This window comes from Semicossyphus pulcher, unplaced genomic scaffold (assembly GCF_022749685.1).
Source record: "Semicossyphus pulcher isolate SPU_LCO1_2020_fin unplaced genomic scaffold, fSemPul1.0.p SCAF_6, whole genome shotgun sequence".
Classification (NCBI taxonomy): Eukaryota; Metazoa; Chordata; class Actinopteri; order Labriformes; family Labridae; genus Semicossyphus; species Semicossyphus pulcher.
Window position 1 is genome coordinate 9,112,586 of NW_027211737.1, and position 19,304 is coordinate 9,131,889.

General features: G+C 41.2%; 1 protein-coding gene across 1 annotated transcript; it reads left to right on the forward strand.

Moving 5' to 3' along the window:
* Positions 1 to 1,965: 1,965 nt before the first annotated feature.
* On the forward strand, positions 1,966 to 18,302 carry LOC138609755 (protein shortage in chiasmata 1 ortholog). The gene is made up of 28 exons (XM_069682403.1): positions 1,966 to 1,988; positions 2,833 to 2,908; positions 3,001 to 3,130; positions 4,753 to 4,843; positions 4,945 to 5,135; positions 5,229 to 5,391; positions 5,531 to 5,636; positions 5,709 to 5,850; positions 5,895 to 6,032; positions 7,100 to 7,232; positions 7,603 to 7,697; positions 8,846 to 9,085; positions 9,435 to 9,917; positions 10,821 to 11,024; positions 11,140 to 11,334; positions 11,479 to 11,571; positions 11,815 to 11,996; positions 12,281 to 12,353; positions 13,220 to 13,289; positions 13,586 to 13,761; positions 13,849 to 13,954; positions 14,466 to 14,577; positions 14,876 to 14,997; positions 15,099 to 15,186; positions 15,288 to 15,419; positions 15,590 to 15,802; positions 16,092 to 16,857; positions 18,217 to 18,302. The coding sequence occupies exons 1-28, from the start codon at positions 1,966 to 1,968 to the stop codon at positions 18,300 to 18,302; spliced, it is 4,629 nt and encodes a 1,542-aa protein (XP_069538504.1).
* Positions 18,303 to 19,304: the final 1,002 nt, after the last annotated feature.

Consider the following 19,304-nt stretch of genomic DNA (forward strand, 5'->3'; position numbering starts at 1 on the left):
TGGCACACGTGTATCAATGTTCCTTTACTTGGGTGTAATTGGTCAGTGTTGCAAGTACAACAAGACACTATAACTACTAATAAAAGTATGTCTGCTTATTATTTTCAGTTTTTGTTCTTGAACTTATTACTGAGACACTTTTTAAAACTTTTTGTAAGTTGCTCTCTAAAAGCATGTTTGTTTGCATTTTTTGAAAAAATAAAACAGTCCAACACTCTGGGTTTTCCTCATAACTTTAGTGCAGTTTAAACACAGCTCAGTCAAGCCATTACTCTACCGATCTCTTACCTGGATCACTCTACTTAACTTATATTTCCTTAATTAAGTTTAAACCCTTGAATCACAATTTACTCTTACAATAATAATAATAATAATACATATAAAATAATAACAATAATTTAATTTTCATTTCAAAAGAAATGTGGGATTTGACTTCATAGTAGTATTTGGATTTTGCGCATGCCTGAGGGTTTATCACCGCTTTTGTAGTTCAGAAAACGAAAAACGAATTCATCCCGAATAAACGATCTTTGACATCAACCATAAATTGACTGTATCGCTGCACAAGACTTCGCCTGTCAAAAACACAGCATAAATCTTAATCAAAATGTAAGTTTAATGCTAAACATCAAAGTCTAATTAAGTTTTATTTGTTTAGTTGTAGTTTAAACAGTTCAAGGTCTTTAAAAACAAGTCAGATAGCGGCTAAAACGATTTAACTTTGCTAGCTTACTTGCGAGAGAGAGTTTAGACGTACATCAGACAAGTTAACGTTAAACAGCTATGGAAATTGTATTCGGTCATTAACAGTGGCAGAAAGTGTATTTACCCAACTTATTGCTGTTTTGAGGCAGCGCTACTTGTACTTAAAAGTGTTTCCATTTTCTGATAAGTGTAATACTTTTACTATGCTACTATTTTGAGCGTAATACTGTATTTTTACTTAACGGTTAGTAATCGTTAGTTACTAGTTCAGATTCAGTTAAACTTAAATACAATCAGTGAGCTAATTGTTATCCATCTATATTATTTAATTTAAGACAATTATTAAGCTTATCAGTTCATGAAGTACTTAAAATAAACTCCACATCAATGCTTCAAAAATAATATTCATGTTATACCCTACTTGTGATTCTTGTGAAAATGTGTCATTTTTCATGAGTACTTTAACTTTTGGTTTTAATGCCAATACTATAATGTAATTTTATTCAAATTAAACTTTGAATGCAGGACTTTCAATTTTAATACAATATTTCTCTTTGTGGTAGGCCTATTGCTACACGTGTTGTGACGTTAGCGAACGATCCGATTCTTTTGAACGGCTCTTAATAATAATAATAGACATTTTATTTATATAGCGCTTTTCATAATACTCAAAGAAACTTTACATGATCACATTTTAAAAAACAACAAAAGAAACACAATAAGAGGAGACTAAGCAATTAAAACAATTAAAATAATCAGCATCAGGGATTGAAAGCAGTCCTAAAAAGGGGGGTCTTGATCAATGATTTGAATGAGGTCAGGTCTCTCTCTTATGCACTCTTTATTTACATTCAAAGTAACCATTGAAAATGTAAAAATGTGTACCTGAACTGCTATCATTTAACATTTATTGAACAGACTTGTTTCTTTGTCTCTTTCCTCTCTCTCTATTTCCATCACATGCTGCTCTCTCTCTTCCCCTTCCTTTTTATTATATGTTGTCTGTCTGTCTGTCTGTCTGTCTGTCTGTATCACATGTGGGATTAATCGAGTAGGGCGAGCCAATTAAACAACAGAACGCACATTATATGTACGACAAAACCTTTTACCCTCCCCTATATAAAAAAAATAGAGTTTGAGTTTTTCCAACTGGGCCCGAATGTATCTCTCCTCTTCTCTCTTGTAACTTGTGTCGGGAGGTGCTTACTGAGTAAGTGGTCGAGGAAGTTGGAGAAGGAGAGCGCGGCAGAGTGACGGTTAATGCGAGCGGAGCAGAGAGAAAGGTTAGGAGTGAAGGTGTCAATCTTGCAGTAGGCTTCAATTTAACATTGGGGCTTCATCAAAATGGTTTAGGCTCAAGCCAGCGTCCCCCAGAACGTGGTGCCCTAGGCGACCGCATATATCGCCTATGCCTTGAGCCGGCCCTGGGAAGAGGGAGCCAGTGGAGGTTCTGGAGGACGGGGGATGAGCGATGTTTGTCTTTGGTGCGAACGACGGGAACCGAGTCGTAGCAGAGACCATAGACTGTCATTGGGAGAGACCCGTTCTTTTTATAGTTGTACCCAAATTTCACTGCCCGCCCTAAATCCGCTCCCATTTATGCTTGATTACCACAGGCAACTTTTTTCAACTGCAACTCCGCTATACTAGGTCACTTGCAGCAGAATCATGTCACCACAACATAGTGCCTACAGTGAGCAACACAATAACCCTCCGCCAAGTTTGTCGTTTTTTTGTTGACATTTCTGTAGTCATACAGAGTTGTATCATAAATTATTGGGGAATCATTGACGTTGATTAATTGTTCCTACATTATTCTGCTGTTTCCTTTTAAATTTTAAAAGCGTGTGCCTTGACACGGGAGAATATTGACCACTCTCACTCACCTCACCTTGGAGCCATACGGCTCTCGGAAAGGAACGGAGCCATAAGATCTGGCTCTAAGAGCCGTTATTCCCAACACTTATTGCTACTGTTACTTCAGTAAAAGACAACAGTACTTCTTTCTCCACTTGTGATTGACACAATTATTTCAGAAATGTACTTTATGACTCCTGTTAAATGTATCTGTTTTAGGTTGTTATTAAGATGCTTTTTGTGTTTGTATTGTTCTTTTTATGTTTACAGGTCAGAAAACGGCAGCTTCTTACCTGCTCAGATATTCTCAACTAACAGATATAAAGCTCTGGACTATGTTTTTGAGGTGAGTTTGTAGCTTGAGAATATCTGAATATCATCATTAAACTGTAAAGCTATGTTCTGCCTCTTTCCTCTCCCTCTCTGTCTTTAACTCAGACCACCACCAGTCTGAAAATAATGATGAACTTGCTGGCACTACCAACACCTTACTTTATTGGTAGCAGTGACCTGTACCCCCACAGTGGCAAGCTGCCTGAAGCCACATACAGGACACCGTGGATAAGAGGTACAAGTGGGCTAAATTGAGTCATACTGCAGACTAAGGGCCCTATCGTACACCCGGGGCAAAGCGCCAAGCGTGCAGCGCAAGTGTTATTGCTATTTTCCACCCGATGCAGTCGTCATTTTCATGCATCTTGCGTCACTGTTAGAGCCCGTGGGAGTGTTGGTTTTGAAATGAGATTTGGTCAGGCAAATGGGTGGCGCGTTGCTATCTTGAGGACGCAGAAAGCGACTGCGCCATAGACCAACAAAAACCTGGTCTAAAGTCTATGGTGCAGTCTATCTCTGCTATTAAGAGGGCACATTATGGACATATACATCGGAGAGTTCACAACATGAGTCTCTGCTTGTTACACACATGGGGACGCACAGCTGCGCTTTGACTCATAAGAAAAAAGCAGATACAGTGAAATAACGTTGTTTATGGGACACAGGACTGTGAGGGCAAGCTTTTGTTTCCCTCGTCTCCTTAAATCATGATACAGCTTTCGGTTTGTTACTGATCTGGTGAAGATGGAAGACGTGGACAAGCTCACTGCTGCTTAACACACCTGCTTCACCTCAGGGAGATTCCTACTCGAGCCACACACGGACCAAAAACTGCCGCACCAAGCTCTCCATCTTGCGCTCTCATTCTTACATTATTATTTTTGGGGGCTTTTTGCCTTTAATGTATAGGAAAGCTGAAGAGAGACTGGAAATGTGGGGATTAGAGAGTGGGGGATGACACGCACCAAATGATCAGCAGATCAGGAGTCGAACCTGTGATCAGTGTGTCAAGGACTGTAGCCTCTGTATATGGGGTGCCTGCTCCACCAACTGAGATAAACCAGCACCCCATGCACTCTGCATTCTAATGCGCACTCTCTCTAATACATGCAGAAACAGACTCACACTCACACACACAGAACTAAGAGGTACATTTATTATAATCCTCAGACATAACTACCTTTGACACTGACAATCGTGCCCACAAATATTAATACACTATCCAGTGTCAATTATGCATGCATGGAGAATACAGCCATGTGATCCAGCACCAACAATAACTAACCTTTCTTTGATGGTCAGCACACAGAACTTTAATAAACATAAGATCCTGTCGGTCTGGAGATTTAAATAATTAATGCTGTGCCTCGTCCGTAAATGTACACAGCATAATCTGAATCCCGTTTATATAAGAAGAATGACAGAAATCCGGCATATAAATAGCAACATGCCTGCTTGCAAGCACAACAGGCTCTTAAAGGGAATGACAGCTGACACTCTGATTGGTTTGATTCATGTTATGCTGAAAACACGGCTATGAATAATCCAGGGACTTAAGACAACCTCTTTGCGGCTTGCGCCTCGGTTTGTGCTCAAAATGTGCGCCATGTAACTAGCAAAAGTGGGTTGGACACGCCCTAAATCACTTAGCGCCATGCGCTTTAGACTGTGTGCCTTCCGCCGGGTAAATAGGGCCCTAAGTGTAAATACATATAGTCACATGTAACTTTAACATAACCAAGGACAGAAAAGCTGCAACTTTGTTACAGCAAGAGTGCAACTAAAATAGACAACAGAGGGGCCGTCAAACTTGGTCTGTTGTTGCTTCTATATTGACTCTTTTTGCACTTGTTTCAGGAAAAGTGATTTCCGACTGCAAACTCTTTGATAGCGGTTCAGTGCTGATTGACCTGAGAGGGAAAATGCAACCAGTGAATTCTTTTGAAAGGTTATGTGAATGTTCTCACTGTACAACATTTAATCTCAGACATTAAATTACATATTGAGTAGTTCAAGACTGTTTTAATTTTAAGTGTTGTTATATTCCAGGTTTCACGTGACTCTGAGTGAGGTAAAAAGGGATGTGGAGGTGATACCCAGCTCTAATCCTGACTCATTGACGGATCTAGACCAGGACGAGTATGTTTGCCTATTAAAAGAGTCACAGATCAATAATCCGTGCCAGGAATCATTTTACAAGTGGGCAACTGACCAGATGAAACCTGGAAATAACAACAAATGTAACTTAATATTCTTGTCTGTGTCCTTTCATCATTCTCTCCGTACAGTATTTTGACTGTTTTGACTTTGACTAAAATGTTTCATTATGTGAGATATCCTCCTGCCGGACGAGCTCGTTCCTGTTGATTACCTGTCACAGTTTAAGAAACATTTACCAACGCTGAAAGCCAAACTGTCCCGGCTGAGGACTCTTCCTGTGGCCGATCCTCTGCTGAGCTCAACAGGACAGACCATCTCTGAGGACTCCATATTCAGGTGTTTATCTTAAATTTGCATAGTCTATATGTTTTTTGCATCCTAATATCCACTCATTAAAGGTCAAATAATGTTACTATATTGGCTCGAGTCTATTTCATGTCCTAGTTTGTGTTTTGTCTGATCTTAACCCTTTCAGACACTGTGCTCCTTATGAAAAACCTCCTGATGTAAACAGCAGTAACATTCAGATGTGTGCAAACAAACATGAGGAATTTGGTAAAGAGTCACTGATCAAAGAAGAGGTAACTGACAATGAAAAATGCCGAATGCGTATGTGAAAGAGGATTTTAACACTGACCGTTTTTTCTCTGTAGTCTCTGCTGTTGCCGGTTGTAGTGGACAGAATCAATCTGAGTCCAGAAAACCGCATCAACTTTTCAAGCATTTGTAGCCGTATGAATGTTGCTCCTGAACTGCTGGATGAGCAACCTGCAGTCCTGGATGTGCTTCATAAAGGTAAAGACCAGATGAAGAGAATACAAAGGCATAGAAAAGTAAAGCGCGACACTGGAGAGACGTGTTTTCGGCTTCCCTTTCAGATGTGCCAGTATCAATGGAAATTTTCCATTATGAAATACCAGATGAGTCCAACAGAACATGCCAGATTAACAGAGGCCTGGCGGAGTCAGAGTTGGCAGGTAAAAGTTACAGAGCAAACGCTTTTTTCATGTTTGGACAGAAATATTTTCTACTTTGACTTGTTAACCAAAACTAACCACATTATATCCACCAGCAGTGATCAAAGTAACTGCTGTTCAAATCATCCATTTAAAGGAGAAGTTCGCTATTTTTAGACCTGGGCCCTTTTTTTTTTTTTTTTTTTTACAAATTTGGGTGTCGAAATGACTCACAGGAACAAAGACTTTTGGAATCGGTCCAGGACATGGCCTCGGCTCTAGCCGCGATACGGCCGCAAAGGCTGCAACATAATCGCCTGGGGCAATTGTGCTCATAGGCGATTTCTATGAGCTCTTCGTCCGTATACTCTGGCTCAAATGTCATACAATCAATCTCGCCACCCACGGGATTTCAGAGCGAGACTTCTCCTTGAGTGAGACTTCTGACTTCTGAGACTACACTAAAAGTAACTAAAATATTACTCTTTAGAAAAAAGGACGATCTTTGTCAGAACCAATTCCGTAATGTTGTCGGACACCTGGAGTAACAATCTGAGCCTGTCAGTGGCAAAAACAAGCACTCTAAGTGGACGTACTTTGATTGGGCGCAATTGCCCCAGGGTTGTTGCAGCCATTGTGGCCGTATCGCGGCTACGGTGGAGACCATCTACTGGACTGATTCCAAAAGATTATTTTTTTTTTAAAGATTATTTTTTTGGCTTTTTGCCTTTATTCGATAGGAAAGCTGAAGAGAGACAGTAAATGTGGGGAGTAGAGCGTGGGGGCTGACATGCACAAATGATTGGCAGAGCGGGAGTCGAACCTGCGATGAGTGCGACGAGGACTGTAGCCTCTGTATATGGGGCGCCTGCTCTACCGACTGAGCTAAACCAGCACCCCATTCCAAAAGTATTTTGTTCCTGTGAGTCATTTTGACACCCAAATAGTGCCCAGGTTTAAAAATAACGAACTTCAAAGTAGCAAAAATAATAAGAACAAGAATAAAACAGAACTTTCTTTCAACTCACTTTTATAAGCATTTCTTTTTGTCGCTCTGTAATCTGTACGGAATGTAATCTTCCTTTAAGGACGTTTGAAGCTTCCCACTGAAATGGAGCTTGACATGACTTTGACCTCAACTCCAGACCAGACCAGTGACACCAGAATCTGTCCGTCCACATGTCAACTCCAAAGGGAAGTGTTGTCCCCGCTCTGCAGACGGTGAGGGATGATATCAGGGCCTCATGAGGCCAGACTAAAAGAACAGCAGTTATCCAGATTAGCTTTAGATAATTTTCCCACGGCATAAAGATAGTGAATATGCTATAATATATAAAGTAATAAACATTAAGTTCTAAACAAAGCCTAAGTGGAAGTGAAAGGCATTACCATTTTTTCACTGCTTAAATGAACATAATCCAAATGCTCAATACAGTCCCCACAACAAATTTAAATGTACAATTCTGCTATAATGCATGCAGATGATAAATCCATACTTGTTATAGCTTTAAGAGGGGAGGTGATTCAGAGGTTAACTTAATTAAGTGCTACTTCACCTGGAAAAGTTCTAACACTAATGATTGTTATGTAGCTCTTTGGTGTCAGCAGCAGCTCAGAGAGAGATGGAGGCGGCACTTTGGAAGGCAGAGAAACATCCAGCCTTTGTGGTGGGCTTTCTGTTGGCAGGTAACTATAAGGTTGAATTTTACAGTTTTGTAATTAAAGGGGCATTTCATCTATTTACCATTAGTGAAGGGTGTAAATTACCAAAAGGGAGGTTGAAACCTTTGGCGCTGTCTTGAAGCTGTACATGTTATTTTTATATTGAGCATTTAAGAACATTGGCATGAATGTGGTATCTAATTATATATGTATAAGGAGATCTGGAAACAGCAGCAGAGATGAGGTCCTGCTTTGGTCTTGAGGAGCTGCTATAAGTTCTGCAGACCACCAGATGTCGCCATGCCTCCTGAGGGGCCATATCTTTGAGTGGATATTCTCATATTTTGCATGGGTTTCACATTTTTGGGTGTTTATTGTTCACAGTGAAAAAGTGAAAACTGCATAATCCGTGTTTTTTCCAGAATTACATTTTTAACAAGACTAGGTCAAAACCTAGTATGTGGCTGACTGCATCACGTCAATGTGCGCTTGTGTGGTCAATGTGTTACAAGGACTGTCCTTATGAGGCTAATGACAACGTGTGTGAAAGCAGGTGTGGGCTGCGGACGTAGGTGAGGACAGTGGACGAGCAGTGGACAAGCAGCCCTGCTTACTTCCCGAACAAAGTATCCAGAGCCATATATATATTTATATATATATATAATATAGACAGAGAGTCGCATCAGTGAAGGTCCAATATGCTCCATGATCCGCCATTGCAATGTCACAACTCCCTCTCTCTACGGCTCTGAACCAGTACCTTCAGTCAGTTACATACAGACCCATGTGTAGGGCTGACCCCGGCGGTCAGCCAAAAAGGTCACCTCTGAAATGACCGTTCAGAACAGCTGCAGGTTTCTACATAGACTCTTGCTTATGCTGAAATCGACCTATTGTAATTCGCCATCATTCACCTCAGGCTGCCTACTTGCACTAGTTTGTAGTCAAGCTAGTCTCTGCCTTTGCGGCACTGATTTTAAACTATTGATACTAGTTGAATACATGCATATTTATTTACTTATTGAGAATTATCCTTTGTAGTTGGCTGGTGTGTTTTTATACAAAGCATATAATAGAATTGTGACTGTTGACATCACGTTTAGACCCTGGTCGTTGAGAGACCTACATACAATTTAATGAACAGGATTCTAATCTGGTGCATTTTCTTGCAGAGCCTCAGATTCATGAACAACCAGCAGACTTCCAGCCTCTGTCTGAAGCCTTGAAAGTCATAAAATTAGATAATGAAAGTTCTGTTGGCGTTGATGACAAACTGCAGTCACAGATGAGGACGGGAACCCGACAGGTGAATTTGTGCAGCAACTGTGAGTTCACAGAGAGCCTGAGGTCTGAGTTTCCCTCCGAGCAGAAGATGGAAGACTTCACAAAACTGTCACCTGAACATGTGGAGTGTGAGTTTTCTAATGTTTATTGTTTAGTGAATCCGTGAATCAGAAGTTTCCAGTAGCATCAAATATGTTTGATTTATTATAGTTTAACTAGCAATATTCAAGATATAATCATTTATGTATGTATATTTCTTTTTAAAGTAAGTTAAAGTTTATGGTCAGGTTGTTCATAACTTCATGATTGTAATAACTTTTGACATTTGAGAGACTCAATAATTACTTCATTCATCTGGAAATTAACTGGCAGAAGCGTGTGTAGCCTTGTGCTTCAAACCTGTCTAACAGCAACAATATTTGAGGTTGTTAAAGTATGTTTGTGACGCAAAACTCATCTCATCTCCTCTGGTCTCAGTCACAGCTGGATCCACCTTCATGAATCCCATAAACAAAGCTCAACTCTCTCACCTGAAGAAATCGAAAAGTGCTGCTTTTGTCACCGAAGTTACTGTAGACCCTCTTCCTCAAAGAGAAAGCGGTGCTGATACATCTCAAACCACCTTTCTGATGCACACCTTCAACACAAACAAACCTTCTGCCACCACCAGCAACAAAGATGAAGTTTCTGACACAAGGTTTTCAGAAGTTTCAGCTGTGGTTTCTGCTCAGAAGAACGACATTGACACAGGTGGAGACGGCTGTGAACCACACCAAGGTGTGCACGCTCCTCAGCAGGCTGTGTCCTCCAGACTGAATGTCAGAGATGAACACAGAGGTCCGCTGGTTACAAGACGTCCACCAGAGAAGGACCTGGACCCCTTGTCCACCTTCATGATGCTGAGGTCTCAGCAGACAGCTCCAGCTGCTGCAGCACTTCAGACTTCAGACAGCGCTCCAGGTAGACTGATGATGCCTATGGGGAAGATTTGGTTAAAAGTACTGAATAGAGCATTATTAGCTGTTCCTGCTTTAAAGCCTGGAATTAATTTTTATCACCTCCTTGAAGTGTTTTCAGCTTAACTTTTTTCTCTTTAGAACTTTATGTTTTTTTACAAGGCTGCACGGTGGTGCAGTGGTTAGCGCTGTCGCCTCACAGCTAGAAGGTTCTTAGTTCGAATCCAGGTTCCAACAAAGTGGGCCTTTCTGTGTGGAGTTTGCATGTTCTCCCCGTGCATGCGTGGCTTCCTCCGGGTACTCCAGCTTCCTCCCACAGACCAAAGACATGCTTGTTAGGTTAATTGGTGAATCTAAATTGCCTGTAGGTGTTAATGTCAGCATGAAAAGAGTTGTCTGCCCCTACGTGTCAGCCCTGTGATTGACTGGCGATCAGTCCAGGATGTACCCCGGCACTCACCCAATGACAGCTGGGATAGCCTCCACACCCCACCTCACCCCCCTGTGACCCTGAACAGGATAAATGGTATAATGGATGGATGTGCCACACAAAAAAATATCAGTTATAGCCGTTTGGTAGGTAATATTACCTGCAAATATTCATATAGAAAGAAAAGAGCCTATTTAGTGCCAATAAGTCTTTAAGTACTTCATGTTTTTTCATAAATTCATAACATCATTGACATCAGTACATGTAGGGTTTTATTTAGTTTTTAGATTTTTGCACCATCTTGTGGTCATATCAAAAATAGACACCATAACTAGGTACAAGTACTGATGTATTTAAGTGTATAATTTTTTATGTTTTTGCTGAACATCAGTCTCATAAAAATGATAAATAACATACAGAGCTTAGACAGTCATTCATGTTACACTTTGTAAAATCATCTCATCCTTGTTTTATCAGCACAACAGAAGGAGCAACAAAGACCACCTGAGCTGCAGCCTCCTCCAGAGCAGATGCAAAGATCAGACAGGAGGCCGACGTACATGAGCGGTGCTGTGTCAGGAAACGCTACCAGAGAGCAGAAAGCAGCTTTTCAGTCGACTGGCCAACTCATCAGTCATCCTGTCAGTCAGGACAGCAGAGTGGTACAGGTCCAAGCTACAGGTACGAGCCTGTCACAGCACATTCTGTTAAAATATTCCAAAACAAGGTTCTTAATTTGTCCTACTTGCAGAACAGCATGGATAGGGTGTTTTAGGAAGTGTCCTCTCTGTTATAGACAGCCAGCAGTGTGCCTACTTTGAGCTGCTGGCCTTTGCTCAGCCATGTTTGAGCTCGGCCATACAGCTCGGGCTCAACGCTCCAGCAGGGGGAGACTTTAGCTGCCTGTCCCCGGACCAAACACACTTCCTCCTTAAACAGCAGGAGAAGGCCCTCTGCAGGACACAAGCACAGAACACAGAGCTGGTCAAAGGTACCCAATGTCATATCATAATACAGAAAGACTTTTATACAACTCTGCAACTGTATATTATAGTACTAAGACTTAAATATATGAATGCAGTAAATCTACATTGGAAGAGGTGTACGTTCTTACTGCTGGTTTTGTGTTGCACAGATCAGGAGGTGCTTTTCAACCAGGCAGCTCTGATTCATGTTCTGGTGACATTAAAGGAGCTGCTGCTGAAGTGTGAACTCAGTACTGCATTGGGTCAGTACAAGGTCACTTTAAATCATCTTAGACCATCATTTCACAGCTTAATACAGAAAGAAATAGTGTTTTTAACAGGACAATCTGGGTGAGTACATTCAATTTAAACCAGTGAGAAAATAAGGATTAAAACCAAAACTTGGGGATTTTCATATTTGTGGTTGATCAGTGTGACTCTAAACAATTGTGTCAAATACGATAAACTATATTGAGATTTTAAGGCATTTTCGGTATACACTAAAGAGTACCTGACCCGGGCAACTGAGGCGAGCGCAGAGCAGAGTCTGCAGCAGCTGGTGAAGAGGCTGCAGATCATCTTCTACCTCAGTCACAAGCACCAGGAGTCCAACCTCAAACTGCTGGAGCTGCAGCAGCTGCTGGCTGAACTGCTGCACAGCAGGAAAGGACAGAGCAGCGTGGAGAAGGTCAGTGTTCAAAATGAGAGAAAAAACAATACAAGATTCACTTACATTCATTTTTTCCAATAACACATTTAAGAAATGTAAAACCCCGGTTCTCATTTTGCTATTTACCCATGATCAGTTTTAACAGCATACACAATGTTTCATTGTTTTTATTTATTTTCTGTCTGTGTAAAGCACTTTGTGCTGCATTTTAAATGTATGAAAAGTGCTATACAAATAAAGTCTGATTGCTTGATTTTATATTTATGCGACACTTTTATGATCTTGGTTTTATTCTTCTGTAGATTCTTGTCATGATATCAGTCGACTCTGATGACGACAGATCTTTAATCATCAACAGCTTGAACCAAGTGCCTGGTGAGTAACTCTTGATCTCCTTCAGTTGTTTCATTAATCAACAGTATTACTTATCAGTAGTGGAGGAAAAATACAGATCCTTAACTTAAAGGAGCAGTTCGCCCCTGGAAAAAGCCCCCGACAGTCAAAGCTGGTGTTCTCTGTAATCGATAGAAGCAATAATATTTGAAATTGCCGCCACAGCTGTGGAGAAAGTTGTACAAACAGCTCGTGGTCTCAAGAAAAATCTGGTCCTGCTTTCTTAACGTCCTTATGAACTTTATATCTAAATCACAAAAAATATACTAAAATTAATAAAATAATCAAAAGGAAAATCAGTAAATCCTCACATTTTAAAAGATGGAATCCTGAAATGTTTGCATGAGAACTAATTGTTTGAGCTGTTGGATAGTTTGAGCCATCCATCCATTATCTATACCGCTTATCCTGTTCAGGGTCGCGGGGGGCTGGAGCCTATCCCAGCTGTCATTGGGCGAAGTGGATAGTTTGATTTGATTTATAACAAAAATATTATATTTCATGAGCTTTTCATTTGATTTGTGCGCAAGGTTCCTAATTTGTAAAGTTAACGAAGTACAGCACCTCTCCCTGAAATGTGGAGTACAAGCAGAAAGAACTTATCTCATGCTGTCCCTAGGAAACATTAAACCACTAGTACCAATGAGTAAATATCACTGTGAAGTCGTGTGTTAGGACTAAACACAAACACAGGTAATAAATCCAGTCCACTGAATTTATCTAAGATTCTGGGAAACAAACTCACTGATCAAAGAGAATGTTTGTAATATTTCTTGTAATAATGAAACGGACACATGATCATGCTGTGTGTGTCTTGCAGTTAAATATGTTTCTGTTTTTTGATTCAGGTGCTGCTGTAACTGCAGTTTGTCCTGAGAAGGATAAGAAGAAGCTCAATGGTGCCAGTGTGGTCAGCAGGTAAAAGTGTGTCGTTTACATTTACTTCTCGTATATTTCACCACATCTCTAATAAATCACATCCCGAATATGTGGTGATTATGTAATATCTTATATATACAGCCACTAAAACAGAGGACACACACGTACAGTGTACACATTTCTTCCACCTCTGGTTTAATTATGTGAAAGTATCAGGAGTGTTTTTTCATACCAGAGTAAACAGTATTTATTTTAATGTGTTAAAGGAAATATTTTAAGCTGCCGGGCTATTTTGAACAAAGTGTTGTTTTCACACTCTAATCTTGTCCTGCCAGCATGCGAGACAGTGTGTGTGTGGTGGTGTGCGAGCAGCATGTTGGCCCTGATTTCCCCTGGAAGTGTTTCTCTCTGGTGGTGGAGTACGACCACCCAGGACAGTCACCGTGGTCAACAATCTGCAGAGAGAGGAGCGTGAATCACCTCTGCTTCAACACAGTTGTCTCCCACACTGGTCAGCTGCCACAAAAATATTTAAGTCACTGTATCGTACATTAATGTGTTTTTTCCCCTCTAAATGTCTGTGTGTTTTACCCTACAGAGACAGAAGAAACCTCCTGGTGCCTGGAGGACAATGTGCCGTATGTGTTGTTTGTGACTGAGGGGCTTCTAAACTGTCCACTGCTGCTGCAGACGCTTGAGTCAGGGTACGTTTAAACATCTAGTCTAATTGAATCATATCTGTAGCTAGTAAGTTTGTGGTTTTTCCTTTTTATGAAGCCGTTCCTTTAGATAATAAGGGTAAAATCTTTATTATGCATTTACAGTCTCACTGTCACTTTTCACACTGAAAAACATTATTGTTTCGTTTCCTCAAGGCTAGGTATTTCCATGTGACATAATTACTGAAACGTAATAATGCTGATACTAGCATGAGTAACAACTACTGCCTTTGCTGCGGTTGCTATGGTGATTAATTGGCCCGTTAACAGACACTTCTGGAGCCTTTTCTACATTTCCCTGCAGATGGATTATTTCTTCAGAGGATGTTTGGAATAAATCAGTCCAGCTTGTAAAAATTGTGTTTCTGCCACACATGCCAGGAAAGATAAGCTATCGTTTAAATGCCATATGGTGTTTAAAAGGTGTGTGTGTGTGTGTGTGTGTGTGTGTGTGTGTGTGTGTGTGTGTGTGTGTGTGTGCGTGTGTGTGTTGCAGGTTTAATATAACTGTGCTGGAGAGGAGCCACTGTCCCTCATTGCAGATGCTCGGTGGGACCCATCAGTACGCAGTGATCACAGTGGATGAAAGCACCGCTATTATCGTGCAGGTACCATGGGGTAGAGACACCTGCTGCATCCTTTAAAGGACGCGGACGCACACGCACGCGCACGTGCACGCACACGTGCACGCACACACGCACACGCACACGCACACGCACACGCACACGCACACACACATTATGACATTAAATTCTATCTCCCTCTACTGAGCTTCTTGGGTATTGCTTGGGAATGTTGCAAAAATAAAATCTCTTTATTTAGCAACAACTAATCTAATTGTAGTTTCTGCATAACTGTATGCTGGTGTATGTGTATAAGTCATGTTGTGTGTATGTGTGTGTGTAGGGGGAAGAGGAACTATGTCAGGAGCGAGCCAGTGAGCGAGTGGTGATGAGGCTGACAACTCTGTCTCTGCAATACAACTGCTGTTGGCTCATTCTGCACTGCCCAGACTTCCAGGGAGGAGGGTCAGTGTCCACACACACGCACACACAAATATATAAACAAATATGGCAATATGACATGTTTTGTACACACATGCTTACCATAAGTGTTTCTGTCTGTGTAGATTTTCCAGCGAAGCCTTCAACAACTTGGTGTTGGTTTATTCGTCTCTGGTGCTGTTCAGCATGAAGTCAGAGGATCTAGACGTGAAGGTCGAAAACAAACTGCTCCTGTTTTTCTAAAATACCTTGTTGCTGCAGTGGTGTAATATGCTGTACTCCAGTAGTACTTAAGTTTGTTTCGTATTTGTCAGGTGCTGATTGTGTCTGAGGTGGTGGAAGTGGCCCAATGGATCAGTCAGATCTGCTTCCACAGCCTGATGACCAGTGACAGGAAACCTGTCGACTACCTGGACAGAGACTGGCTGACTGTGATCCCCTCAGAGGTGATTTATCATCAGGCAGCTACATGGAGTGGTCTCATATTTGATTTGTCAACTGCGACAACTCATGCAGGATGAATTGCCTTATGAGTGGCTGCTGCTACGGCTCCAACCTGAGCTTTTTTATTCACATCATAACAAAGACAAAAGCCCTTAACTAAACAAAACTGTAGATCGTTCAATCTTATTTGCAGTTTTATGTTTTATGTGTTTACGTCTTGTCTTATCTGCTTCAGGAGGAAAAGTGTCTGCTGCAGTTCCCCTGTATTAACCCTCTAGTCAGTCAGTTAATGCTGAGCAGAGCACCATCTTTCCAGTGGCTCCTGGTGGCCTCTCTGTCTCAGCTGCAGCAGCTGCTCCCAGAGGTGTCGCATAAAGTCCTCAAGGTGATCTGAGCTGTAACTACGGTCAAATATTATGCGTATTATGTAGCATTTTTTTTTTTGCCTTTATAGTTAAATATATTTTATGTCAGAGGCTCTCCAACTTATATGTGACAAAGAAAGCATCAAATACATTTTTGGAGTTACCAACTATTATTCCATTACAGGGTCAAAATCATGATTAAAAAACTTAAAGTTCTTCACAAAAAACAGAATAAGAAGAACTGACATAAAATAAGAAAAGTTGAATCCTTTCAGCACTTTGTAACCTCTCTTCTCTTCTTGGATTTAGCTGTTCAGTGACACCACCTCCCTGTACACACCCACCACAGACCAATACCAGCCAGAGTCTCAGACAGTCATCACTGAGACAAACCAACAAACCAGCCCAACAAACAACCACTGGACCACCACGGTTGGCCCCAAGCACATGACCTCTGACCCACTACCAGAAACCCCCATCAACCCCCATCTAGATCCTTCCGACACCAGCTTCCTGTTTGGAACTGATCACAGCTTCTGTGAACCGGACCCAGACTCAAATGTGCAGGATGAAACCACAGATTTCAGACTCGACCTGAGTTCCTCCTTTGGCAGCCCAGAAGTTCACCTCCAGAGGGTCTGGGCCGGCAGGGATCCATGGAGAGAGGAGGAAAGAGGCGGGAAGGAGGTGGAGTTTTCATGCTGGAGAACCAGAGCTGGAGCTGTGGGGAGAGTTGTTGAAAGAGTGAACAATGAGTGGACTCCAACAAAGCCTGAGAGTCCTTTCAGGCTGGCGTCTACGTTCAGTTACAGTCCTGTTCTGCAGCAGCCAGCCAGAAGCCACTTGACTACGTACTCTACAGTCTACAATGGCATCCAGCATCCAGGTAGCCGCTGCATACCATACGGCCTGAGCCCTTCTCCAGAGGTTGTGATGTGGGGTCAAGGTCAAAGCAGTGACCTCTACTTCACCAACAGTGCAGAGACAACAACAGTGTCAGCCAATTATGGCTCCAAATGCTGGTTGGGACAAGAGAGGAAGAGGAGAGGCGAGGCGGCAGGTCTGGTTGGAACAGGTGAGTTATAGGGGCTACAGGTGTGTTTGCATCCACCTGGTTTCCATTAAGCAAAGTGCAACAAAGGATAACAGAGACAGACTTAGCGAATAAAACACACCGTATGTGTGACTTAAACAATCATTAAAGATTCGTCTCCAGCTAGGACACCAAAATGTTTGCAGACAAAACATCAGATCTGTGTAGAGCAATGAGGAGACAGTAATGTTCCTTAAATTATTACAAAAACAAATAGAAATGCAGTACTTACATTTTGTTTTCCTACAGTCTGACATTTAACTGCACTCAGACTGTATTAAAGAAGTGGACATCACCACCTTTGTGCCATTAATTGGTTTGGCACAATGACTGTATATAGCTGGACGTTGCGTCTCCATATGCTCTCATTGTATGAAATTGAAGCCAAAATAGCCCCTGTGACAGGTGCTGCCATCTTGCAATGGTTATGTCATTTGGAGCCAGAGTTGTGCAATAGAGATCGGCGGGTGGAGCCGCCGTAGCCACTTCCGCTAACCAAAACACACACTTAACTTACCTAAAAAAACAGCAAAGATCCCAAAGGTCAGCATATTTAACAGCAGAACAGCTTCTTGTGTTGGTCTGAGGTTAACGTTCACAGGTATGTAAACTTCAATGACTGTAGTGATTGTTTTAGTTACGTCTCCTCTCGTCGTTCCTCCTCTACTCTGCTAATCCAGAACAGATCAGCTGCAGGAGCCGTATTTGTCAACAGAGCTGTCAATCATCCTTTTTACAGCACCGAATAACTAATTAAAAATAAACTTGTCAGAAAAATGAACACTTGGGCGTAAATCAGTATGATAAGAACTAACTATAATGACAGAAACCATGTTTGAGGAAAATTTATTTGGCGTGTATTTTGATTTTATAGTTTGACATCTGATAACATGGAGGAGGCGGGCTTTATGAGCTATACTGCAGCCAGTCAGCAGGGGGCGATAGAGAGGGTTTGGCTCCACTTTTAGGGAGCTGTCATGTCGTCCATCTTTTTATACAGTCTATGTTTGGCATTGTGGCCCTCGCTATCGAATTTCTTTGGAGCCAGAAGTAAATATATTTGGACGAGACGCACACTTTTTAATCATATTTCATCTTCTGTAATGGTTTAATGGCACCCATCTGGATAACCAGCGCCACCAACTGCTTTAGTCAGTAAACCTCCTTTAAAGATTTGTGTAACCTAAGTGGATAGAAACACATTAATTTACATTTCCCTTTGGAGATTTCCTGCAAAACTGGTTCAAATTTGTGCTACATTTGTATTGAACACGTGTCTGTTTTGAACTCTTTGTAAGGTTCAACAAGTGATTGAGATATTTCCTTGTGTTTGTTTTGCAGTGTTGACACCACTGAAGAAAGGGAGGTTGAGCTATGAGAAGGTTCCCGGCCGCAGTGATGGTCAGACGAGGCTGAGATTATTTTAAGCATAAACCTGTTTTTCTGTGTCCTGTTGATAACCACAAGGACATAATCTATTCGTTATTTGTTTTTTACATTCCAGTTATTAACAGCGAAATGAAAGTTCTGAGTTATTATTCAGATGAAATGACGTTTTATTTTGGCGGCAAAAGAGTTCTCTAACTAGCTTCTTTCCATTTTCTTAAATACATTTTCTGCATTTTAATCACATATATTTAACAAGCGACAATGTTTTTTTTTAATATTTCGAGCAGGAAAAAACATGCAATTGCAGCTCAGTGCAGTAGTTCCGAACAAAAAGTTAATTTAATATTTTCATTTTAATAATTATCTTACTAGTTTTACTAATATTTAAAAAATGTGTTCTACAGATTATTCAAGTGTTTTATATTGTTGATTTTAGACTTATTTCCGTTATAAAAATTCAGAACTATTGTTTGTTACTTCACTTATTATCTAAGTGTTCAGCACCTTGTACCCATTCATAACTGGATGCTGTTGTATAAACAGATAATTAATGTGTAATATCTGCTGACAACTACATTAGAATGTGTTAAACAGTTTGTTATATGTTTATATTCTGCCTCTAAGTAATAATAAAGCATGAAGATAACAGCTGTATGCACATTTTGCTTTTGTTTTGGTTTTCCCCCCACATGGAGCATGCTCAGTAGTGAAAAACAAACTGTGATTTATGGTTGGAGGAGTGGGATCGAGGGTCTTTTCCCAGCTAAACTGATAACGCCTCTCATTTTAGCAGCTCCAATGGTGGGGCTATTTTTTTTTTTTTTCCATTTAGTGAAGCAATCCCCTTATCATCGTCTCTCAGCATGTGGAGAGAGTGCTTATCTTCACGAGCCAGCAGAGTGAAGCCAGCTCCCTCAGGAATGATCCCCAGACAAAGACGACCCCCGGGGACATCGACTCCAAGCCTCCTCTGCCTCTGGACTGACACATCCAGCACTGACTGGCCACCATCAATACCCCACCAGGTTTTTTTATTTTAA

What these genes read in the sequence shown, in the direction of transcription:
- LOC138609755 (XM_069682403.1), top strand. Translation starts at nt 1,966, where the DNA reads ATGCGAGCGGAGCAGAGAGAAAG. An exon ending in GACTTCAGACAGCGCTCCAG is followed by an intron (nt 9,918 to 10,820) that starts GTAGACTGATGA and finishes TTGTTTTATCAG; the next exon opens with CACAACAGAAGGAGCAACAA. An exon ending in CAGAGGATCTAGACGTGAAG is followed by an intron (nt 15,187 to 15,287) that starts GTCGAAAACAAA and finishes CGTATTTGTCAG; the next exon opens with GTGCTGATTGTGTCTGAGGT.